Source organism: Fukomys damarensis, unplaced genomic scaffold (genome assembly GCF_012274545.1).
Source record: "Fukomys damarensis isolate Sample0158 unplaced genomic scaffold, DMR_v1.0_HiC HiC_scaffold_23, whole genome shotgun sequence".
NCBI classification, from domain to species: domain Eukaryota; kingdom Metazoa; phylum Chordata; class Mammalia; order Rodentia; family Bathyergidae; genus Fukomys; species Fukomys damarensis.
Window position 1 is genome coordinate 15230581 of NW_022900935.1, and position 25496 is coordinate 15256076.

The 25496-nt window shown below is 43.7% G+C and overlaps 1 protein-coding gene across 3 annotated transcripts in view; it reads right to left on the reverse strand.

Moving 5' to 3' along the window:
• Nucleotides 1–25496, reverse strand: part of Zbtb8b (zinc finger and BTB domain containing 8B) — a 51111-nt gene that overhangs the window by 5856 nt on the left and 19759 nt on the right. Inside the window, exons 1-3 of one of the 3 annotated variants that reach the window (XM_010621557.1) lie at nt 17206–18306; nt 9420–9598; nt 6382–6613 (exon numbers count right to left, since the gene is read on the reverse strand). In XM_010621557.1, the coding sequence (XP_010619859.1) occupies nt 6382–6613; nt 9420–9598; nt 17206–18154 (1360 nt within the window). In that variant the 5' untranslated portion in view covers nt 18155–18306. Of the gene's footprint in view, nt 1–6190; nt 6614–9419; nt 9599–17205; nt 18307–25496 lie in introns of those variants that run through there. The other 2 variants (XM_010621556.2, XM_010621555.2) reach the window with 2 other exon arrangements.

Below are 25496 nucleotides of genomic sequence, written 5' to 3' on the forward strand. Positions count from 1 at the left end.
TTGAACTCTGGTCCTTGTGCTTGCAAGGCAGGCCACCGAACCACTGAGCTAAATCCCCAGCCCTTCAAACAACTAGTATTAAAAGGCCCATTTGACCCAGCTATTTCTCTGCTGGTTATCTTCCCAAAAGAATTAAAAGAATCATAGCACAGTGATATATGCTTACCCATATTTATAGTGGCATACTTGGTAATAGCTAAAATTTTGAAACAGACCAATTGCTTATTAACTGCATACTGGATAAAGATTTTTTTTTTTTGTACCAGGGATCAAACTCAGGTCCTTGAGCTTGTGATTTTATATATATATATAATGGAGTACTACTCAGCCATAAAGAACAGGAAACTAGAGAGATAAGCTAAGTGGATATAGCTAAGTGGATGCACATTGATGCCATACTCTTAAGTAAAATTAATAAGTCACACATGTGTAAATACCAAATGATTTCTTTGGTGTGAAAAAGTAAAAGTGTAAATAAGGATCAAAATGTATAATTGATATTGTGTAATAGGAAGAAAAATCTAAAAGAGTAGAGGAAGTGGGAGGGGTAGGGAAAAGGGAAAAAGGGAAAAAACATGGAAACAATGTTTTTGTAAACAAGAGAGGGTGGAGGGGCTGAGGGGAGGGCTGGGGAATGGGGAAAAATAAGAACCAAGATAAGTCATGTAAAGATACAAGATCTCAATGACGATGTAACTGTACTGTATAACTAAAATGTACCAATAAATTTAATAAAGATAAAACAAATTTTTAAAAAGCCATAGTTGTCAATGAAGAGTTGGCAATAGGAAAATTATCTACACAAGGGTAAAAACAGATGCTGAATGTCCACTTTCAGCTAGGGAGATCCTGTATCATCTGGTCACATGACAATATGATCACATGACAATATGATTTACTGTCATCTTTCAAAACTAACATGTTAGCAACCAAGCAAACTACGCTTTCTCCTCCAAAACTTTGTATTTTTCTCTACAGAAGTATCGTTTGAAGACAAGAACTCAAATTTCCAGTATGACAATGAAAGATTTGAGAAATATATAGGAATATTAGACAGAAAGAGAACTAAGAAAGAAGCAAAAATCAGTGAAACGTTGTCAATCATATGCAAGTGAATAAAATGCTCCCATTTCAGGTTAGAGGATCCCATAATCACAAGAAAACAAAAGACAAGCTCCAGAAATCAACAACAGGAAGCACAGAAGCAGTGCTCAAACAGTGTGATAGGGACTTCTCGCCCACCCAAACCTCTCTCCTCCCAATTCCCTTACTCTAGACCTCACAGAGATATTCCTTTCCCCAGTGCACAAAGGACCCACAAGTAAACCTAGATAAAAATAAAAATCCGAGTCCAAGGGCCACCTCACCCTTCCCACTGCTCTCAGAATTAGGACATGCAGCCCCATCTGGTGAGTTCTTCTCAGCAGGTTTGTCACAACATCAGTGAACAACAAAAAACCCATCATAACATCCTGAACCACCAGAACACTCAACTTCACAACATTTTGTAGGTCATTAAGCAGCAGCTTTCTTAAAGAATATTCAAAGTCTAGTGGCTGCTAAAATACTTACATTAGAATGACACCTTTCTGCCAGAAGATCAGAAATCACAATGCTCAGAGTCATTTCTGTTTTTGAGACAAGGTCTTGCTAGACCCAGCATGTGCCACCACACCCAGCTTCTGGGTCATTTCTTTTTCTTTTTTTGAGACTGACCTGGAACTCTCTATGTAGCCCAGGCTGGTCTTGAACTTACAGCGATCCTCCTGCCTCAGCCTCCTGAGTGCTGGGATTACAGGCCTGCTCCCAGCCAGGGTCATTTCTTAATGATAACACTTATAATCCTTATTTAGATTCCTTCTCAACTCTGGAGAATGGGGTCTCCAGCCCCTAAGAGAAACAAAGTTCCAAGAATGCCACTTTTTAATTCCATTATAAATAAGAATCTTGTTCTCATTCATGTCATGTATGTACTATGGGACAAAAATATCCCTTTTTGGATTTGGACTGACTGCTACAAAGATGTCAGAATATAAGCTCAACTCCTAATGGTCTGTGTTGGGCACAGCTGTGAATTTACATATTATAAAAATGTCTCAATAGGCTGGGGCTATAGCTCAGTGATAGTGCACTTGCCTAGCATGTGTGAGGCTCCAGGTTCCATTCCCAGGAAGAGTGGGGGCTGGGGATTGTGTCCACAAATGAAACCTCAAAGATGCTGTGGTAATAAATACTGGCCATCAAATGTGAACATACATTTCAAACAGGACCAGTTTATGATTTTATGGTCCAAATAAAGGAAGTATCTCTTTAAAGTGATAGAATTCATAGTTATTACCAATGACTGGTCGTATTGTATATTACACAATTTGCAGACAGTCACGGAGGAATGCCAAATCAGATATCATGAAGGAAAGAAAATCATTTAAATAGTAAGTTTCATGTTCTGTTTTCATCCCAATAATTTGGCTACTCTGTAATTTAACAAAAAGGTCAAAGCCTAGTTCTGGGTGTATGAATAACAGTCACGATTTCTAAATTCCCACATCAGAAACTAAAACAGATTTTGGGCAGGATGTGAACCATCTGGCTTTAGCCACAGGAAAAAAAATTGAGTTCACTCATTACAGTTCATTTTAAAAATTCAACTTTAGAAGCCAAGGGTGGTAGTGCACATCTGTAATCCTAGCATTCAGGAAGCTTAGGCAGGAGGATCGCTGCGAGTTTGAGGCCAGCCTGGGCTACATAGTGAGTTCAAGTTCAGCCTGAACTACACAGTGAGACCTTAAACAAATGAACAAACAGGAAAAAAAATCAACTTTGCTTACAGTGGGCCTTCTGACATTTTGAACTAGATAACTCTTCATTGTGTGAGGCTGTTCCATGCATCTACCTACTAGATGCTGGCTGCACCCTGTCCTGTGTCATAACTTAGGACATCTCCAGACACTCCCAAATGTCCTTGGCAGGGCAAACTCGCTCCCCATTGAGAATCGCCATCTTACAGTGAAATCTCTAATGTGACATTTTTTACTCAGTGATATGAAATAGGTCACGGAGTCACTGAAGAGGATCCTGGTGCCACCAGAGAAAGTAGTCAGAGAAGTTGATCTCTGAGGTAGAAAAGTCATATTTAAAATATACCAGAAATAAACAAGAAAGCAACACTAACAAAATAAATCCTTTCAAAATAAATCTACATATCCATTTAAGTTTCTTTTTGTTATGGTCTCTCTTTTTAGAATAACAGCTAATATAACCAGGCCTGGTGGCGCATGCCTGTAATCCCAGCACTCAGGAGGCTGAGGCAGGAGGATCACTGTGAGTTCGAGACTAGCCTGGGCTACATAGTGAGTTCCTCGTCAGTCTCAACTACATAGTGAGGCCTTGTCTAGAAACAAACAAATAAACAAACAACTAATATGTTCATTTCAGATAAGAAACTTTTTCTGGTCCCTGATCATTTTCAATATATAACTCTGGATCGAGAACAGTATTTTTCAATATGACCTGTAGACAAGATCAATGGTTTTTTTGGGGGAAGGGGTACTGGGGATCAAACTCAGGACCTTGTGCTTATGAGGCAGGTGGTGACACCACTGAGCTAAATACCTGACCCTTCCAATAAGGCCAGTTTTTAAATTTCCAGTCTTCTGCAGAACAATACATAATCTCTCTGTGTGGCCTGGCATCTAGCCTTTGTCCAAGGCACTCACCAGTTGCTACCCTGAGCTGGTCCATACCCTGTTTAAGATGAGGCCACTGATCGCACGTATCGGTGTCGCATGTCTCCGTAATGTCAAAGTTTCATAAAAATTGAGTGCAGTGTTATACACCTGTAATTTCAGAGACTTGGGAACCCTGAGGCACAGAGATCACAAGCTCAGAGGCTGAGCAACTTCATGAAACTATCTCAAAATGAAAAAGTGAAAAGGCCTCGGGATATATCTCAGTCTTCCCATGGTTCAATCCCCAGTACCATAGGAGCTGTAATTTGAGACTTGGGAACCCTGAGGCACAGAGATCACAAGCTCAGAGGCTGGGCAACTTCATGAAACTATCTCAAAATGAAAAAGTAAAAAGGCCTCGGGATATATCTCAGTCTTCCCATGGTTCAATCCCCAGTACCATAGGGAAGGGGGAAAAAAGTGTCATAAAATTTTCTATATGCTTACACTCAATTTCTGATTCTCCTGTCTCAGACCACAATTGACAGAGCACTGTCCTGAAGCTCAGAGGCTGGGCAACTTCATGAAACTATCTCAAAATGAAAAAGTAAAAAGGCCTCGGGATATATCTCAGTCTTCCCATGGTTCAATCCCCAGTACCATAGGGAAGGGGGAAAAAAGTGTCATAAAATTTTCTATATGCTTACACTCAATTTCTGATTCTCCTGTCTCAGACCACAATTGACAGAGCACTGTCCTGAAAGTATAACTACAACTGAGAAGTGGGATTTAAACAACTTCTCTAGGATCAGGGGGCACAGTTCAGGGGTAGAGCACTTGGCTACCTGAGTTCAACCCCCAGGTCTACAAAAAAAAACCCAAAAAACAAAAAACAAACCAAAACCGAAATTTCCTAACTCTTCAACAACCAGACCAATACTTACAAGCTAATTTTTAATGCTTGTTTTTGTTCAAGAGGCACACACACAAAAGAAATTGTATCACCCTTTGATATACTGTACTAAAATTGCTATACTAAAATTACAGGAAAGCAAGAGGTTTTCTTTTAAAATCCATTTTGAGTATTTTCATTTATGACAAAATTATGAAAGTACTTTCAAGTCCATCCTTTATCCCTAGTATCTCCTGGCCTTTAAAGAAGTTCAGCCCTGCCAGGTGTGGTGCTGCATGCAAGCCTGTAGTCCCAGCACTCGGGAGGCTGAGGCAGGGGGATTGTTACAAGTTCGAGGCCAGCCTGGGCTGCATAATGAGTTCAAAGCCAGCCTGGACTACATAGTAAGACCCTGTATCAAAAGATTAAAAAAAAGGGCTGGGGATTTAGCTTAGTGATTCCACTGCCTACTGCAATTTCCTGAATTCAATCACCGGTACGAGAGAGAGAGAGAGAGAGAGAGAGAGAGAGACTGCCTTTTTTGTTAAAATATATGGGTGTAGGGTGGGAAAAAAGCAAACAAATTTTAAAACCTATTCTATTAATCTTCTCTTTTCTTCAAGGTCTTTTATTGTTTGTTTTTTGTTTTTTTGAGACAGGGTCTCACTATGTAGTTGAGATTGACCTGGAACTCACTAATCCAGGCTGGTCTCGAACTCACAGTGATCCCCTCCTGCCTCAGCCTCCCGAGTGCTGGAATTACAGGCATGTGCCACCATGCCTGGCCCTTCAAGGTCTTTTAAAACTATGTGATTTAGAGGACACTTGTCCTCCAATTAAAGTTCTGGGCATAAACTGAATAAAACAAGGTTAGAGGTGGCTGCATTTCCAGGCTACACAGAAATAACTCTGGGAAATGTAAGAGAGCATTTTGAGTTTAGTGAAGATGCCTTGTGTATCAGAACACAGCGCATGTGTATGTGTGTGTGTGTGTGTGTGTAATGGACAAATACCAAACTAGACAGGGCTACCACCCACCCTGGCTCATAAGCTTTCTTTCTGGGACAAATGTAAAATTTAATTCAACTGGGCAATCTAGGGTAACTTTAATGAGCTGTTTAGCTCATTTCCATGTTCATCTGCACATAAGTATTCCCAGCCTTTAAAATTACAGTCTTAGCTTTCAAGGGCAACCTTTATTATCATGTAGACAGACAGCCCTACCTTGCTTTACACCAACAAAACTTTCCCTTTAATACTTTGTCAGAAAATAATGACATGGAATCCATTAGCACAGGTTTGGCAAAGGGAAGACTGATCCCAAAACTGAATATTCTTACTACCTTTTCAGAGAAAGAGGATAATGACCAAGGAATACAGAGGATTGAGACAATGTAAAAACAAGCTTGGAGATTTTCTTCTCTTCCTAACCAGAGTTAGACGCGTAGTAGGAAAAACAAGAAGCCTCAGATCCAAACTTGATTCACTAAAAATTAAGGAGCAGCCTGCAAAGCCCTCAGACACCAAAGCTATGACACTAAAAAGCTGTTGGACTTTTCAGTCACAAAACCCAGCCTCTACCATGTAACCTAACAAAGGTGCAATTGTAAAAAAATAAAATAAAAAAAGGAAGAAGCAATTACAGTGACAGTGAACACAATGTTCCTTTTAGGGTTCCACAAAATCAGACGAATGGTGGCTTTCACTGCAGAATGTCTTCCCTTCCAATTTATTGCTATGTAAGTGTCTGGTGGTCTGATAAGTCGGACCGAATTTGTGGCCTGTCATCAGAGCCCTCTCTGGCAGGGTCGTTCTCCTCACCAGACTCCACATAGATCGGCCAGTCATTGTCTGCGTCACCCTTCTCCTGGCTTTCGGAGGAAGCCTCCACCAGGTTAAGGTTAATGGGCATCAGGTCATCATCATCCTCATGAGCATCTGTGATACAGGTGCAGCTGTCACATAGCCCAAAGCGCCGCAGCCCCTGAGACAAGTGGCTGGTGAAGGTTCTTCTGCAGCCCTTGCAGATGATCGGACGATTTGATCTGTGGACCTATGATCACAAGCAGACACGTGTCACATGAAAGGGGCTGAGCCATGCGCTAGAGACCTAATGTGACGTTTCCTGTCCTCTTTCCCTTGCTCTCTCTGCCAGTCTGAGTCTCACCAAGGTCCTTTCACCCTTGGGCCATTGGCCACGCATGCAGCATTTCATGCTCCCCATCACCAGCTCCACACACCTCTCTAATGCTTTTCAAAGAAGTCTTCCAAGGTGCTGTAGCCCAGCTTAGGTCCCTCAGCTATATACTATCACCTATATGTCTTCTTTTGTTGTTGTTGTTGTTTTGTTTTGTTTGAGACAGGATCTCATTATGTAGTTGAGACTGACCTGAAGCTCACTATGTAGCCCAGGCTGGTCTCGAACTCAATCCTCCTGCCTCAGCCTCCCGAGTGCTGGGATTACAGGTGTGCGCCACCACACCCAGCCTGTCTTCTTTTTTTTGTACTTCTCTCAGATCATTGATAAAATGTACTAGGCTATCAGCTGCAAGAGGGCAAGGCAGAGGCAATCTCATTCATTGTTTTCTTTCTTTTTTTTGGTACTGGGGATGGCATTCAGGACCTTATGTTTGTGATGCAGTATCAGTGCCACTGAGCTAAATCCCAATCTCATTCCTTCTTGGATCCCTACTGCTTGACCTCTAAAGAGCACTCAGTGAACTGATCAGGATTTCAGACTTTTATAAAATACACCTTAGATAGTTCCATTACTAGGAAGGCAGATTTGTTAGACAGTAGATTCCCCAGATGCATCAGCAGATGTCTCACCCTAAAATTCTCATTGATAAATGCATTGCTTATTTAGGAGAAGAGCTTTGCCTCCTAGAAAAGAGAACCTGATCTCCCACACACAGCTCCTCCCAAGGACAGCAGCCTCTCTGTGAAAAGAACTATCTTTCCAATGTGTGCTCTCTTCCGGAACTCCAGTCAGCAAGGGCTCTGAGAATCAGTCAGAGCCTTTCCAACAGAGTTCTGGATGCCGAATGCACACAGGAGGAAGGAACAGTGGCTGTGGTGGCACAAGCCTGTAATCCTAGCACATGGGAGGCTCAGGCAGGGGAATTGCATTGAAGACCAGCCTAAGCTATGCAGCATGACCCTGCCTCAAAAAACAATAAACAGCCAGGGAGGGTAGGAGAGGAAGAAGTTGGTACAGACCAACCAGCGACTATAACCATTCCGGCGGGTGAGGGCAGTGAGTGTAAAGTGGAACATCTTAGGGTGGCTTTGATTTGCGTTTACCCTAAGAGTAACAACGTCGAAGAAATATCTATTCAAGTCCTTTGCCTATGTATTTGGACTGCCTTTTCGCTATTTCATTGCCACAGCTATTTGTATATTTTAGACATATGTCCTACATATGTTTTATCCCGTTCTATGGGCTATTCACTTGTCAGTTTGTTTGTGGTACTGGAGATTAAATCCAAGGCATTTGCAGTGAGCTATATTCCTATCCCTTTTTAACATTTTGAGACAGAAGGGTCTCTCTAAATTACTAAGTTTTTAAAAAGTTTAGACATGATTTTTTTTTTTTTGGAACTGAGGATCGAACTCCGGTCCTGTGCTGGCAAAGCAGGCACTGGAACCACTGAGCTACATCCCCGGTCCAGTGTATGTTCACTTTTGATCACAGGCACCACTGGGAGTTAGTACCTGTACATAACATGGCTTAGAGGGCTGGAGACTTAGCTCAGTGGTTCTGCAGCCTGCCTTTCAAGCATAAGGTCCCAAGTTCGACCCCGGCTACCAACAAAACAAAACAAAACAAAAAAACCCCAAAACAAAACAACAACAACAACAACAAAATCTTAATTCTTTTTCACCCTCCCCTCCCCCACTTTCCTGGCTCCTAAATCACTGCATTGCGTAGGCTGAGCTAGAACTTATGATCCTTTGGTATCAGCCTCCCAGAGACCTGGAACTACTTGTGTACAGAACCATGGCTGTCTCACTTTTTTCGGTGCTGGGGATTAAACCCAGGGCCTCGTGTATGCTGAGCAAGCCCTCATCCGCTGAGCTCTACCTACAGCCCCATTTTTGTTGTTGCTGTTGTTTTGTTAAGGCAGGGCCTCGCTCTGGAGCCCAGCTGGAATTAAACTTACAGTCCTCCTGCCTTAGCTTCCCAAGAACTGGGATTACAGGCGCGTGCCATCATGCCCGGCTTCCATCCCTACATTCTTGATAGCTTTCTTTGAAATCCAAACGATTTTCATGTTGGATTTTCCAAAGATTGATTACTTTGCTCAAAGATTATCATAACTGCAAAATCTTTCTAAATGGCCTGAACCATGACATCCCCATTCTGTAGCTGGTAGGAATTAACAACCCACATGGAGACAGAGTCCTACAGGAAAGCTGGTTAGAGACGTCCCCATGGGGTGGGGCTCTCTTCACTGCCCACAGGTAGCTCTTAAATGTCAGCACCCCACTCCCACCCCAGGGCGCTGCCATTGGTGGGAAACTGAGGATACAGCTTTCCTTTGGCATCACACCAGTGGAGAGAGATCCACAGTTCCTTGTCCCAGCCCTGTAGTTCCCTACCTCATGACAGCCATCCCCGAGCAGGACCTAAATCTTCTCGACTCTTCCTCTTAGAAAACAGGTGTGTTACCCTCTGTTTTAACCTTCTCTAAGCACCACCAGCCCAGGTTTAATTCCGTAGCAGAAACATTCGCTTGGAATTCGCTGAAAATCCCCCAGCAGACGAAGAAGTAAACTACAAGCTGTCTTTACGCTCGCCTTAGGTAAGATCGGGAACAGCAACACTGCCAACGAGACACTGTCAACAGGGCACTTACGCTCAGGGCGTGGCTCCGCAGGTGCTCCTGTCGGGTGAACCTCTTGCCACAGGTCTCGCAGGGGTAGGGCCGTTCGCCTGTGTGGGAGCGGATGTGGCGCTTGAGGATGCCTTTCTGTTTGGCAGTGTACGGGCAGAAAGGACACTTGTGCAGCTTGACGGGAACCACCAGCACATCACCTGAGGAACCCAATGGATTGGTTTAGCGGTACTGTAAGCCATGACATCCCCATCTACCTCCCGATGGAGAGATCTGGAGCTGGGGGATCCCTCTGGTCAGATAGACGGAGAAGGCACCAACCCTGCCGGCAGGGTTGGCAAGGCGTTGTCTACAGTTACAACACTGGCTCCCAGTCAGCTGGAGGCTCGAGTGGGCTTCCGATATCAGGTTGTAGGGAACAGCTAAGAGGTACGAGCGCTCACATTTCTCTGAACATGACTCACAATCTGAAATACAGCTCACATTACAACCACAGAACCATATGCTATCGTGTGGATAGCAGGAAAACCTTCCCCAAACAATACTCCCTCTGGGAATGTCTACTCTGCTTGATTTCATGATAAGACGAGAAATGAGTTGGGAGTGGTGGCACATGCCTGTAATCTCAGCACTCAGGAGGCTGAAGCAGGAGGATCGCCTCAAGTTCAAGACCAGCCTGGGTGCTACACAGTGAGCTCAAGGCCAGACTGAACTGCACAACAAGACCTTGCCTTTAAAGAGAGAGAGAGAGAGACAGAGAGAGAGAGAGAGAGAAGTTCAAGACCAGCGTGAGACTTTGTTAGGAACTGAACTGTGCCCCACAGAATTTATACTTTACAGCCCTAACTCTTAACGTGGCTGTGCTTGGAGACACAACCTTTAAGGAAGTAAATGAGGTTAAATGAAATCTCAAGATGAGGTTCTCTCCATTGCTAGGATTGGGGGCCTTAGAAGAAGAGGAAAAGACACCAGAGATTGACTTCTCTCCCTCCCTCCCTCCCTCAGCCTTCCCATAAGGCTCATACAAGGGAATGGCTATGCGAGATATAACGAGAAGGTGCTTTATGCAAAACTGGAAGACAGCCCTCCCTGAAAAACAACCCTGCCCGCACGCTGATCTTGGACTTCAAGCTTCAAAACTACGAGAGAATAAATTTCTGTTAAGCTACCCAGTCTAGCATACTCTGTTATAGCAGTCAGAGGCGACTAATATAGACCCTCAGCAGTAATCTCGTTACCTTCAAATTGAAAAGCTCCTATGATTGGGTCAGACTTTTGGACTAAAATCCATGCTTTCTTAGGAGTTCCTAAGAATTTCTTCCAGGAATATGTAGAAGTTTGCTATAATGCAGACCTTAAATTGGTTGAAGCATATTAATTCTACCTGATCTTCTTTCCTTTCTTTTTTTTTTGAGACAGGGTCTCACTATGTAGTTCAGTCTGGACTTGAACTCACTATATAGCCCAGGCTGGCCTCTACCTCAAAGAGTTTCCTCCTGCCTCAGCCTCACAAATGCTGGGATTACAGGCATGTGCCACCATGCCTGGCAACTCCATGTATCTGAAATTGTCAGTCAGGAATTAATTTAAATCTTGTTCCAACTATTTTCCCATCCTGTTCATAAAACCATTAGTGACATCATAATTATCCACATTACAAAAGCCCTCAAGTTTTTTTTGAGTTACGTTTATTGAGTTATTCTGAGATTTGTTCTTTCTAACGTGCCTTCCAGATTTACAATTAAAGCTGCGTGTGCTAATTCACACTTGTAATCCTAGCCCTGGGAGGCTGAGGCAGGAGGATCACCACAAGTTTGAGACCAGCCTGGGCTGTGTAGAAAGTTCAAGGGTCAGCCTGAATTATACAGTGAGATCCTGTCTCCAAAAAAAAGATTAACAACATCAGTCATCATATTATCAACTATAACACTAGCAGGGCAGGCATGGTGGTGCACGCCTGTAACCCCAGCACTCTGGAGGCTGAGGCAGGAGGATCACTGTGAGTTCAAGGCCAGCCTGGGCTACATAGTGAGTTCCTGGTCAGTCTCAACTACATAGTGAGACTCTGTCTCAAAAAACCAAAAAAAAAAGTAAAATGGCTCAGCATAAGTTCTTGGGCAAAAAGGAAAAAACAGCTGTCAACAATTTTTCACATAGTGAGACTGTCTCAAAAAACCAAAAAAAAAAGTAAAATGGCTCAGCATAAGTTCTTGGGCAAAAAGGAAAAAACAGCTGTCAACAATTTTTCCATCTGGGGCGTGTGCGTGTGTGTTATTAGGAATTGAACCCCGAGTCTTGTACACGCTAGGCAAGCTCCCTACTACAGAGCTACATCCTGAGCCCTTATCTCTTCATCGGAGAGATATGAATTATCTCATTGCTTTCTATCCTCTTTCATGCTCTGATTTTCTAATACAAAGGCTGATCAAAATATATGGTGAATGTTAAAATTTTTAAAAATTTTATTACAGTAAAAGAAAGCCATATTGCCATTAGTTCCCTTAGAAATACTCCTCTTTGCTCCAAACACACTGATCCCTCATACTTGCCACTTTCTGAAGTAGTTTTGGAAGTTCTCTTTAACATCTTTACAAGGTGTGATAATACAGTGAATGCCACTGCCAAACGCTACCCGAGCAAGAAAAGGCAGGCTCATAAAAACATGACAGGGTGTCCTCATTCATCCTGTTCATCAGATCTGGCTCCACGCAACGTCTGGCTCTGCCCCAAAGTCAAAATGCCTGTGAGAGGCAAACTCTGGGAATTCAGGTCACTGAGGAAGCCACGATAATGCAACTAAAGATACAAAGGACTTCCAGAAATGCTCTAAAAAGTGGCAAGAATAGCGGGGCGTGGTGGCGCACGCCTGTAATCCCAGCACTCAGGAGGCTGAGGCAGGAGGATCACTGTGAGTTCAAGACCAGCCTGGTCTACATAGTGAGTTCCAGGTCAGTCTCAACTACATAGTGAGACCCTGTCTCAAAAAACAAACAAACAAACAAAAAGTGGCAAGAATGATGGCATGAATATGTTTGAAGCAAGGGATAGTAATTTTAGGGGGACTAGTAGCCATGTGTCTTTTACTATAATACTTTTTTTTTTGGTACCAGGGATCGAACTCAGGCCCTTGCACTTGCAAAGCAGGCAGACAAATTACTGAGCCAAATCCCTGGCCACTATAATACATTTTTAAGAATTTGAACATTCACCATAGTTTTAAATTATACCTCAAACAACAGTTCACATGAATGACTTTTATATGCTCTTGTGCTAAGGTTCATTTTTATCAAGATCTTTGCTTCCTCCCTCAAGAAAGTTGAGTCCAGGGCTGGGATGTAGCTCAGCGGTGCCTGGCACATGCAAGGTCCTGAGTTCATTCCCTGGTACCAGAAAAAAAAAAAAAAAAAAAAAAAGGAAATATGTAAGAAGTTGAGTCCAGCAGGAGAGAAAGATGTTTAAACATTTTATAATATGATGTAATATATACAAAGTTCAAAGTGATGAAGGAATATAGATAAGAAAAAGAAAATAAGAGACAAAACTCCCTGCCTGGTTGAACTGACATGCTAAGGAACTTACAGAGTAGCTGGGACTTTAAGCAGGACAGGTACATAGTCAGATTTCATGGCCAGATTTGGTTTTTACACTTGATCTTAGCCAAAAAGCTGAGAAGCGACCAGATCTGCCTTGCAAAAGGTCTCTCTGGGGACAACGTACAGGGGACGAAGAGTATGGGTGAGACACGGCACGAACTACAACAGCGGTCATGGGTTGGGAGAGGAGGCCACACGGAGTTCAATGCACAGCACTTGATACCACGTTCGCAGGGGCAGGGAGAAAGGAGGACAGAAATGCTTCTACATGACGTCATTCGCAGTTTGCTGACTGAGCAGGTGCAGGTGGACACAGGAGGAAAGCACGCGGAGAGGGAGGGAGGAGTGGGTTTGGAGTCCACCGTGCCGGAGGGAAGCCCGGGTCAGGCAGGGCGCTGCGGAGCAACGGGAAGCACAGCCTGCAGAGCTTGCCTGTGAATGGCGGCCCTGACTGAGGCCGGCTCTCCCCGGGGCACCTGTTTGCCTGCAGGCCGACCCCCGCGGCCCTGACACCCAGTGTCTGGGGAGGGTGGATTCTCCTTGCGCTGAATTGCCAAGTCCACGCCGCTGTCTCTCCCTGCTTCCTCAAAACCCGAAAATTTTTTGAAGCTGGTGTCAGCTGATGATCTCCGTGCCTACTCGCTGCTATGGTCATCCGGAACACTGGGTTCCTCATTTCTTGGAGACGCCGCCACATCTCCTGGGACAGTTCTTGGGGTGAATGCTGAAAATCACCCTTCCAACGCTCTGCTCTCTCTCTCTCTCTTCCTTGACCTCTTCTCTTCCACCTCCTCTCTTCCAAACCCTTGTTCTCTACCCCATCTCAGCCACCTGATCTCAACTCTACCTACATACGACAGTTATCTGGGAAACTTAACTTGATGTTCAGTCCCCAACCCAGGTTAATGGGGCACAGGGAGGAACCAAGCATCATATTTTAAATTTTATTTATCTATTTTGGTTTGTGCATGTGTGTTTTGAGAATTTTTTTCTTCTCTTTTTTTTTAGACAGAGTCTCACTATGTTGGCCTTAAACTCACAGCAATCCTCCTGCCTCAGCCTCTTGGGTACTACAATTACAGGCGTGTGCCACCATGCCTGGCTTATCAATTTATTTTTGTAGCACTGGGTATTGAACTCAGGGCCTTGCACATGATATGCAAGCTCTGGTCCATGCCCCGCCACTGAGCTACACCTCCAGTGCTGCTTTCTTTTTTTTGTACCAGGGATTGAACTCGGGACCTTGCACTTGCAAGGCAGGTGGTGGAACCACTGAGCGAAATCCCCAGCCCCCAGCATTATATTTTTAAAGTGTCCCTACTATTCTAACGTACAGTCAGGGATGAGAATCATGACCCCAAAGCCCTCTGCTTCCTTCACAGCTGAAATAAAGCAACTTAACATAACTGGAGAACAATATACAACTGTGTGTTCTGATCTTGTTAATTCATAACCACTGACCACATAAGATCCTTTGGATCTGGCAGGCATGGTAGCACACACCTGTAGCCCCAGCACTTGAGGTGGGAGGATCACTCATGAGTTTGAGGCCAGCCTGAGATACATAGTGAGTTCAAGACCAGCCTGAGTTACAGAATGAGACCCTGTCTCAAAAACAAAGGCAAAGAGCCAGGCATGGTGGCACACACCTGTAATCCCAGCACTCAGAGGTTGAGGCAGGAAGATTGCCATGAGTTTGAGGCCAGGCTGGGCTACCTAGTGAGTTCAAGGACAGTCTGAACTACATAATGTGACCCTGTCTCAAAAAACCAAATTTAGCTCAGTGGTGCAGGTGCCTGCCTGGCAAGTGCAAGGTCCTGAGTTCAATTTCTGATACAAAAAAAAAAAAAGACGATAACAATAACAAACAAAACCAAACAAAAAGAACAGATCCAAAGGATCTTTCCAGAAACCTGACTCTCCATATAATCAGAACTGGATTTGAATGATGGTGGTGCAGAAATTGGAATTACTATTTCTTTTTGTTTTGCTTTGTTTGATACTGGGGATCAAACTCAGGACCTTGCGCTTGTGAGGCAGGCGGTGGCACTACTGAGATGAATCCTCAGCTCTGGAATTACTATTTCTTGACACTTCTGCTTCTTGGCAGAGAGGCTGAGAGCAAAGTCGCTGCAGTGAAATCCTTGAGCCACTTGGCCACCTTTGCGGTTTCTCCATTGAGGGAAATGGCGCCTGCCCAGGTTTCCAGATTAAACTGTGCCATTTCCTTACTGGTTCTGCACTCTCAGGAAATCCAGTAAGCCCTTCCCAGCCTCAGTTTCTCTGATGGATACTTGGGGTATTAGGAGGGTGTAGCAGATGTGAAAGAGCGGTCATAGCCTCTAAAATGCTGCTGGGTACACGGGAAGAATTTCAACAAATTTCCACAGTGTGTCCACTGAAGCGGTTAGTATCTCAACCAAAAGCTAGTTAAACCAGAGTTTCTGCGGCCCAGAAGCAGCATTTTCAAAGTTTTTAAAGTCTAGTTTTAATCAAACATATGTGTATCTTTGTTTAAAAAGAGAGAAAGCCAGGTGTGGTGGCGCACATCGGTAATGCCTGGCATTTGGGAGGCTGAGGCAGGAGGATCACTGAGAGCTCAGAGCCAGCCTGGACTACATAGCGAGACCCTGACTGTCGCCCCACCACCACCAAAGAAGTTAAAAAGTCTCGATAGCCATTTAGTTAGAAAAAAGTAGCTGATTTCCTTTTATTTAAAAGGCTTTCACTATTCAATATTGAAGGTAAACTCTGAAATGTGATGCATTCATTAATTCCTTGGCTTAAGGTTCTGGAGTAAAAAAAAAAAAAAAAATGGGGGGGTGGTTGAAACAGCTTCTCACTATGTAGTTGAGACTGACCTGAAACTCACTATGTAGCCCAGGGTGGTCTTGAACTCACAGCGATCCTCCTGCCTCAGGCTTCCGAGTGCTGGGATTACAGGTGTGCGCCACCATGCCCAGCCTGGAGTCAATTTTTTCAGTAAGATGGCAGCCAAGTTGATTTCCATCTCCTAGCAGAAGCCTTGCAATTAACCTCATCAGTTAAGAAGAGTTAACCATGTTGATTTCTCTTTCAGAATTGCTCAAGGAAATAATCAAGTTCTCTTAAAACATAAATGCCTAGGGGCTAAGAGTATAGCTCAGTGGTAGGGTATGTGCTTAGCATCCTTGAGGCCCTGAGTTCAATCCCCATTACTAACACATACAAATCAGACACAGCTGGGCGCGGTGGTGCACACCTGTAATCCCAGCACTCGGGAGGCTGAGGCAGGAGGATCACTGTGAGTTCGAGACCAGCCTGGGCTACATAGTGAGTTCCAGGTCAGTCTCAACTACATAGTGAGACTCTGTCTCAAAAAAAAAAAATAATAATAAAATAACATACAAGTCAGACACAAACATGTACATACATGTCTACTATGAGGAATTGACTCCCATGAAGGCTAACAGTATAAATCTCCTCTGTAAATATAACATATTATCAGATGTGAGAAGATATTTTGGAAACCTTCTCCGCTGGTTCTCACCATTCAGGGAAAAAAGCAGAGCAGGGATGACTATTTTCCGTTCGAAGACAGCACCATGGGCTCAGAGAAGTTCAGGTATTTAACCAACGTCCCACTGCTGGTTAGAGGAAGAGAGGGACTTCTTTCCACGTCCCCAAATTCCCCTCAACATGTGCACACAGTCAGCCATCAGGATCCACCGAATCACCCAACCCCAGGTCAAAAATATTTGGAAACAATCGCGTCTACAGACAACATGTACAGACTTCTTGTCACTAGTCCTTAAACAGTATTATGTAACAAATATATCCACATAGCATTTTCATTGCAGTAGGTGCTGTATGCAATCTAGAGATGATTTAAAATATGCAGGATGATTTGTATAGGTTATGTGCATTTTATATAAGGGATTTGTGAGCATCCACAGATTCTCTTATTCCAGGGGAATACTGGAACCAATCCCTCGTGGATAAGGAAGGAGGGCTGTCCTTTGGCTGTGGAGGTGAAACACAAAAATCATGAAGAAAGAGCTGCCCTGTGTAGAGCAGAGACTCCGTCAATACCTAGCGGCGGTGGTCGTAGTGGCAGCATGATGGTGACAGTGGCAATGACATGGCAATGATAACGATGACCATGATGGTGGAGAACACAGGCACAGAAGGCGCGTGCAAGAGGACCGGAAATGACGAGTGCTAAGGGAGCTCACCTGAGTCCTCTCCGTACCAGTCCGTCTGGGCGTCCACCATGGAGCTCGTGGCTACTCCCGCTCCTTCCGGTCTTCGCTCCAAGCCTCGAGCAAAGGGGTGGTTCGCATCATCTTTGCTCTGGACGGCACCGCTGCGCAAGAGAGCCTCCAGGAACTGCTTCACGTGGCAGTTCCCGTAGGCCAAGTCCAGGGTGCGGCTGCCCGGCAGGCTCAGCGGGGCTGTGAGCGGCTGCAGCTGCTCCCCAACCTCCGCCTCCACCTCGGCAGCGTCGAATTCCTCCTTGGGCTCTACTTGTTTGGACGGAACGGAGCGGTCGCTGTCAGCCGAGCCTCTGCCACGGCTGTGTTTCTCCGCCAGCTCCAAGCGGTGGCAGTCCCCGCAGTCGTCGCTCGGGGACCGTCTTCTGTAGTCCACGCTCGCTTTGCCTTTGGCAGGGGAGGAGGCCACGCTCTTGCTGCCGCAGGAGGCCCCCTCCTTGCCCGAGCTGGGGCTTCCGCAGTCAACCTGGTGGGCTGCAGCCGCCACCGCCGCCGCCACCGCAGCTGCCACCGCGGCCTCCTTCTCCATCTTCCGGCAAATGTCAAGGGAAGACCTGATGTAGGCCTTACAGAAATTCACCACGTCATTCATCTGCAGGTAGCTGGCAGCTGACATGACTTCGATGACATTCTCCCCGCACAAATCCAACTTCCCAGAGTAAAGGAAGTCCAGGATGGTGGAGAAGGCTTCAGAGGTGACGATGTCTAAGGAGGCCGTGCTATGGCGCCCGCTGTCCTGGATATAGTGCATGAGCAGGGCCCGGAAGTAGCCGCTGTTAGCAAACAAGATATTCCTGTGGGCCTTGAAGATGCGCCCTTCCACAATGATGCTGCAGTCGCAGAAGAAGTCCCTCTTCCGCTGTTCATTCAACTCCCCCAGGAGCTTGGCGTGATAGGTCTGCATCTCCATTTCTCCACTGGCTGCGGCTGCTCTGGAGTAGCCTGTGTCTCTGCCAAGATTTTTGTTTACGTTAACTCACAAAGTGCACCCTTACAAACAAGACGTTCATTTATTTATTTATTTTTTAATCTAAGACCATTGGTTCAATGCTGTCTTTTTGATTCCAGTACCAGGGGAAATAAAAAAGTGCCTTCATGATACAGGTTATTTTGGATCTACCAAAAAATGAGCGTCTATTCAACTGTGCTAATTGATGAACAAAAAAATAACTATAGCTAACTGCATGTGGGCACAGTCCTCAATGCTTTGTATAGATTCTAAGACGTTTTAATTTTAATTTTAATTTTTGGTTACCGGGGATCAAACTTCAGACCTTGTGCTTCGAGAGGCAGGCGGCGACACCACTGAGTTAAATCCCTGACCCAAGACTTGTTTTAAATAACCCTATAAGTACTAATATTGCCCCCATTTTTCCAAAACGGAAATTGGAGATAGGAGATGACCTAGCTGTAATAGAGCCAGGACCCAAAACTGGGTCTGCCTGCCTCTAGGGTCAATGCTCTTGTGTGTTGTGTTCCACTTTCATCAAGACTCAAATTAGAGAAAATACCAAAATCTACATTTATTTATTCATTTATTTATCTTTCCTTACCGGGAATCTAACTAAAGACCTTACACTCACCAGGGAGGTGAGCAGAAAAAACCTAAATCTATAGCTCAGTCTCAGTGTCCCAATGTGGACTTTGCAACCGGCAAACACAGCCTTCGCTCGCACTTTTTATCATGACTTTGTGGAAACATCTGGTGGATCCCTGGGCTGGTCAGCATGCATTGTTCCTTCTAATGATTCCAGTGCCCTTGTAGGTGTCTGCCCCATTCATGGCCAATGTGCTTTACACAAAGCTGACACCATCCCCAGGCTCCAAGGACGTCAGATGTAGGACAGGCTACTACAATCGCTGTATCCCGCCCTTTGACCACCAGTGATTGGCTCAGAGATGGCTATAAGGTTCAGTTAGAGCCTATGGAAAAGGAGACATTTGCTGGCCTTTCGAGAAAAGCGCACTCGCCTCTGGGGGCGTGTGAGGGACGCTGCTGCTTTGCCACCAGGAAACCAGCTTAACAAAGACAGCCCCAGTCAGCTAACAGAACCTGGGGACACCATCTGAGCCCCAGCTCAAATTGTGCCAGAAACCAATTAAGTCCCTTATTGCTTTAGCTAGTCCGAGCTGGATTTTCTGTTGTTTGCAACTGAGAGACTCCTAACTGACTGAACTCTATTACCTTTGGTTAATTCCTTCCTATTATTTCTCTCCAGGCCCTTCTTTGTCTGTGGACCATAAACCCTAGGAAGGCACGAGCCATGTCTTATTTAATATGCTAACCCTCAGTACCTGGCAGAGTGTTCCAGATAAAGTATGTTTGCTAAGTTAAAAAACATTTTTTTTTCCCTTTTGAGACAAGGGTCTAACTTAAGTTACTTTTCTCCCTGCTGGGACAAAATACCCGACAGCCACGAGTTAAAGGATGAAAGGTTTATTTCAGCTCACAGTTGGTAGAGGTTTCAGTCCATATTCAGCTGACTTCAGGTTAAGGCGGCATGGCAGATAAACATCACAGAGGAGAAACAGTCCATGATGTGAAAGGCAGGAAGCACTGAGCCTGCCTTTCCCTTTTAACCCACCCAGGCTACAAGCCTTTCGGGTGGTCCCATCTACACCCAGGAAAGGCTTCTGTCTTCAGTAAAATCCATTCAACCAGAGCTATGCTAACTTCAATCCGTGGATTAATTTATTACCACAAGGCTTTCTTTTTTTTTTGGTTTTTTGAGACAGGGTCTCACTATATAGTTGAGACTGACCTGGAACTCACTATGTAGCCCAGGCTGGTCTCGAATTCACAGCGATCCTCCTGCCTCAGCCTCCCGAGTGCTGGAATTACAGGCATGCACCACCATGCCCAGCACTGTTTTTTGTTTTGTTTTGTTTTTGAGACAGGGTCTCACCATAGTGAGCTAGCCCAGGCTGGCCTGAAACTCACAGTGATCGCAACTGCTTCAGCATCCCAAATGCTGGGATTACAGATGTGTGCCACCATGCCCAGTGTCCATCCACCCTTTTTTCCACAGAGACTCAGAGAAGTTACTACAACCAAGTACAATCAGCCCTCCATATCCTTGGGTTTCATATCTATGTATTCAATCAAATGCAGATTGAAAATATTTGGGCAGAAAAGTCTGTATCTGTATTAAACGTGTACAGATTATTTTATTGTCACTATTCTCTAAATAATATAGTATAACAACTATTACTATTACCATGTAATAATAAAAGGTATTAAAAGTCATCTGGAGGGCCAGGGACTTAGATCAGTGGTTCAACTGTCTGCCTCACAAGCTCAAGGACCCGAGTTTACTCCCTGGTACCAAAAAAAAAAAAAAAAAAAAGTAACCTGGAGATTATTTAAAGTACCCACAAGGATGTACATAGGTTATAAGCAAATGCTATGTCATTGTACATAAGGGACTTGAACTTCGGCTTTTGGTATCCTCTGGGGTCCTGGAACAAATCCCCCACAGGCAGCAAGAGACAACCACAAGCTGGGGATTTAGCTCAGTGGTTCTGGCGACTGCCTCGCAAGCATAAGGACCTGAGTTCGATCCCTGATACCACAAAAAAGAAAGAGAAAGAACCATACAGCATCTCTCCACTGGAATCACAAGAGACCCACTGACAGTGGCCAACCACTGCTAACAACTCTCTAGCCACTCTTCCTTTCCACCAGTGGAGCAAACCAAAGTACCCCTTGCCCAAGCTACAAATCCAGTATCCCTTTCCCTCCAAAAAGACCCCTCCACTGCCAGAATAGATGCTATGGGGCCTAAGCATTTAACAGAGCAAACTTTACCCATTACAGACCCACCAGAGCCTTATGAAAGGGCAATTTACATCTCCTTTATACATATTTATAACAAATGGTAGAGTAAATTTAGAAATCAGAGAATCATTTAGGAAGGGATTAGAGAGGAACCTCTGTAAGCAAAAAAATCAACACAATGAAAAATGAGAACAGCTAGGACAAAGTGAAAGTTAAAAAATAAAAGCAGACCTAGGAATTGTTTCAAAATAACGGCTTGAGGCCATTTAGCTAGGCTATTAAATGTTCCTACTTATCTAAAATGGCCTAAGGGCATCACTAAATTAGAGCCCAGGGTTATAATTGATAGCCCCAAGGCATCAAGAAGATTCCTATCTTTTTATGTTCATTTTAAACTCAAAGAAGTTATATCATAATTTTAACAAATTTTTTTTCATCCAAAGTTGTTAAAATTAACATTTTGAGGGCTGGGGATTTAGCTCAGTGGTCCAGCCACCTGCCTCGCAAGTGCAAGGTCCCGAGTTCGATCCCCCATACCAAAACAACAACAACAAACTGTAAAATTAACATTTTGGCTCAAAAAGGAAGAAAACTGAAAAATGCTACTGTGCCCAAACAAATCAACCCTGAAAATTTTCACAGGGCTAAGATTTTGCTTTCATTCTCCCCCTCTTTCAACTGATCTAAACTAGCATTTTCAGCAGTTACTGCTACAGCCTTTGATAAGCAAAATATGGGAAAACAAGATATAGAAAAATAGCACATTTATTTTTAAATTAGCTTTATTAGTGCACTTTTGATATACACAATGATCACATTCATCGTAGGCAATTTGTTCCTGTACATGATATAGCTTTATTCCTTCTTTTTCCCCATTCCCCTACCCTCCCCTCCCTTCAACCCCTCTTCCCTTCCTTATTTACAAAAGCTTTCTTTCCATTTTTTCCTTCTGTTCTTTTTTCCTTTTCCCTTCCTTCTCTTCACTCTAACCCCTTCCCTGTTCCCCTTTCCATTTGAACATTTTCTTCCTACTTCCCAAATACCACATTTAAATAGTACATTTTATTCAACCTCAGAACTGAAAGGAAACCCAGCAAATTGGCAAAATCACATTTTTCAATGTGCTAACATCCAGCGTTGGTGGGGATAAAATGTAATAGAAAGAGCTTGGGACTATTTGTCAAAATTTAAAATGCAAGTTAGGTGCCAATAGTCCCCAGGAGGCTGAAGTGGACTTCCACCTTAAGCCCAGAAGTTCAAGGCTAGCCTAGGGAACATGGCAAGGCCCTGCCTCTAGGAATGAAGGAAAAAAAATTTTTTAAATGCACACAAGTTCATTGCTAGTAAGTTTATTGCTATAAATTTACCCTTTAGATTTATTCCCCAAAATACAACAAATTAAACTGGGTGTACTGGCACACAACTGTAATCCCAGTTCTGAGGGAGTCTGAGGCAGGAGGACTGAAAGTTTGAGTCCTGCCTAGGCAACTTAGGGAGACCTTGTCTCAAATAAAAAATAAAAAAGGAGGAGGATGTAGCTCAGTGGTTGAGCATCCCTAAGTTCTATCTCCAGTACCACAAAACAGAACAAAAATCAAATTATTAGTTCAGAGACATATATTGTACCAGGTTTTTGTAGTATCACAAAAGTGAAAACGTGACTGGCCATGGTGACATGCACCTGTGTTCTCAGCACTCAGGAGGCTAAAGATTATGAGTTTGAAACCAGCTTGGGTTACACAGGCAGACTGCCTTAAAAAAAAAAAAAAGTAGAAATAATTTGAATATTCATCAATAGGGAACAAGTTAAATCAATGACATTACAATCAACTGTGAAAGTTGTCAGAATCAAAAGGAAGTCACTTGGGCTGGGGATTTAGCTTGGTGGCACCGTTCCTGCCTTGCAAGTGCAAGGTCCTGTGTTCAATCCCCAGTACCACACACACACACACACAATGAAGTCGCTTATGTCAAGCACTGTAAATAAACCCAGGAGGGTAGGAAAGAGAAGATTTCATGTTTATTCCTGATAACCAAAACTATCACCAAATAAAAAGATTGCCACAGCCACAACCTTGCACAAGTCACTACAACTGTACACAAAATACTTCTGCAAGGACCCCAGTCTAGCAAGTATTTAATCTCAAATTGATGCCACCCTCGTTATTGATCTTTGTATCCAAGGATTACTGCTTCAAAATATCCTATGTAACTTCTTCATTTTGCCTTTAAAATTTTCTCTGTGGAGGCAGGTGTGGTGGCACACACCTTTAATCCCAGCACTCAGGAGAATGAGGCAAGAGAATCACTGTGAGTTCAAGGAAAGCCTGGACTACATAGTGAGATCCTATCTCAAACAAAACAAACTGAAAGCTTCCCTTTGGGCTGTGGTGTAAACCAGTGGTACAGTGCTTACTTAGTATGTGTAAGGTACAACCTCCAGCACTGCAAGAAGGAAACATTTTTACAAAAACAAAACAAAACTTCAGACCAGGCTTAGTGGTACACACCTGTAATCCGAGAATTTTAGGAGACTGAGTCAGACGGATGGCAAGTTCCCAGTTCCCTCTGGGCAACTTAATGAGACCCTGTCTCAAAGTGAAAACTAAGAAAGGGGTTAGGGATGTAGCTCAGTGCAAAGGCCCTGGATTCCATTCTCAGTTCAACAAAACAAACAAACAAAACCTTCCCTTTGACTCAGTCTCCTCGAATATACACTTAGTTTACTATGGCTCAGTATTCTCATTGCTATGCTATTCTATTTCCTAATAAACTTGATCTTTAGAGAATTTCTCTGCTCTTTAGGTTGACATAATCATGTAGAATTATCTATATTTATATGAAAAGATCACCAAGATACATTACAACAATAGCAAGATTCAAAATAAAATGTGTATGATCCCTTGTGTATATACCTTTGCTGGTAGGAGATGAGATTTTTTTCTGGAAAATTATAAAGAAAGTTAACAGAAGATACCTTGGAGAGAGTGCGGGGTACCACTTCTGATCATACTCAAAGCCTGGGTGTCTGAGAGCATCTGAGGACACTTAAGGTCACCACTCTGCTCTCAGGGACACGTACATAAAAGGCCACAGTTATCTAGGAATGACTTAACCATGCATGCGCAACATGGACAAGGTCATGCAGCAGGTGTTTTGTCTCACCATGTCTCAGTAAGCAGATAAGACTGCTATATACTGAAGAACACTGTAACATTTTAGTAGCTGTGTTTGCTGTGATACTGAAGGAATAAAGACATGCAACTCTTGAGCTCAAAACTGCAGCTCTAACTCTCATGCTTTAATGCTGATGATTGCTCTCTGTGTGTTGTTCTTATTGGGGAATTAATTAACTCTTCAAGAAGGACTATAAGAACTAAATGGACCCCTCTCCAAATGCCTCCTGGGGAGGCTCCGCCTTATAGTTCACACAAAGGAAATTCATTTTTCATTTTAAACCTTCTTGTCTGGCCACTGTAGTGTATGGCTATAGTCCCTGCCATTTGGGAGGCTGAGGCAGGTGGGTTGCTTTAGCCTAGAAATTCAAGACCAACCTAGACAACATAATGAAACCATCATCTCAAAAACAAAACACTTTCCTGTACAATTGGAATGTTGCTATGTGCATGTATTGTTTTTATTCTTTTCAATTAAGAGAAAAAGGAGAGGTAGGGCCGGGGATTTAGCTCAGTGGTTTCACTGCCTACCTCACAAGCACAAGGTCTGGAGTTCAATCACCAGTACCAAAAAAAAAAAAAGAAAAGAAAAGAAAAGAAAAAGAAAAAGAAAAAAGGAGAAGTAAAGAGTGGACAAACAAGGCAGATAAATACATAGCTATGTACAGCACTTTATTTATTTATTTATTTATTTTTAATGCTTGGGATCTAACCTAAGGCCTCATGCATCTGGGCAAGGGCTCCTCCCACTGAACTACATCCCAAATGCTCTCCCTTTTTTGCAGTACTGGGGATTCAACCTAGGCCTCCAAGGCCTTCACAGTGAGCTACATCTCCAGCTCTTTTTAAATTTTTTTTATCTTGACACAGGGCCTTAGTAAGTTCCCTAGGCTATGTTCAAACTTTGAATTCTCCTGCCTCAGCCTCCTAGAGTGCTGAGATTAAAGGCATGTGCCATTGAAAATATTCTTGATTCTTTGGCATCATGAAAACATTCCCTGACTTTGCAGAAGTCTTGCCATGTAGTTTTGAGAGGAAGAAAATGAGCAGAAACATGAACACCCAAGGCAAGACTTTCACCAAGGGACAAAGCTGCTGGGCTGTCCCAAACAATGGCAAGAGCAGCAGCCAGGGGCTGGCTAGGTGAGATTTAGAAGGGCTGGGAGAGCATCATGGATCATGGGAGAGCATCAAGTGATTGGCTATAACTGGAGGGGAGGTTTAAACTCATTGGCAGGTTTGAACCTCTCATTGGGATGGATCATGGCAAGAGAGTTAAGTGGCGGGGAAGGTAGGTT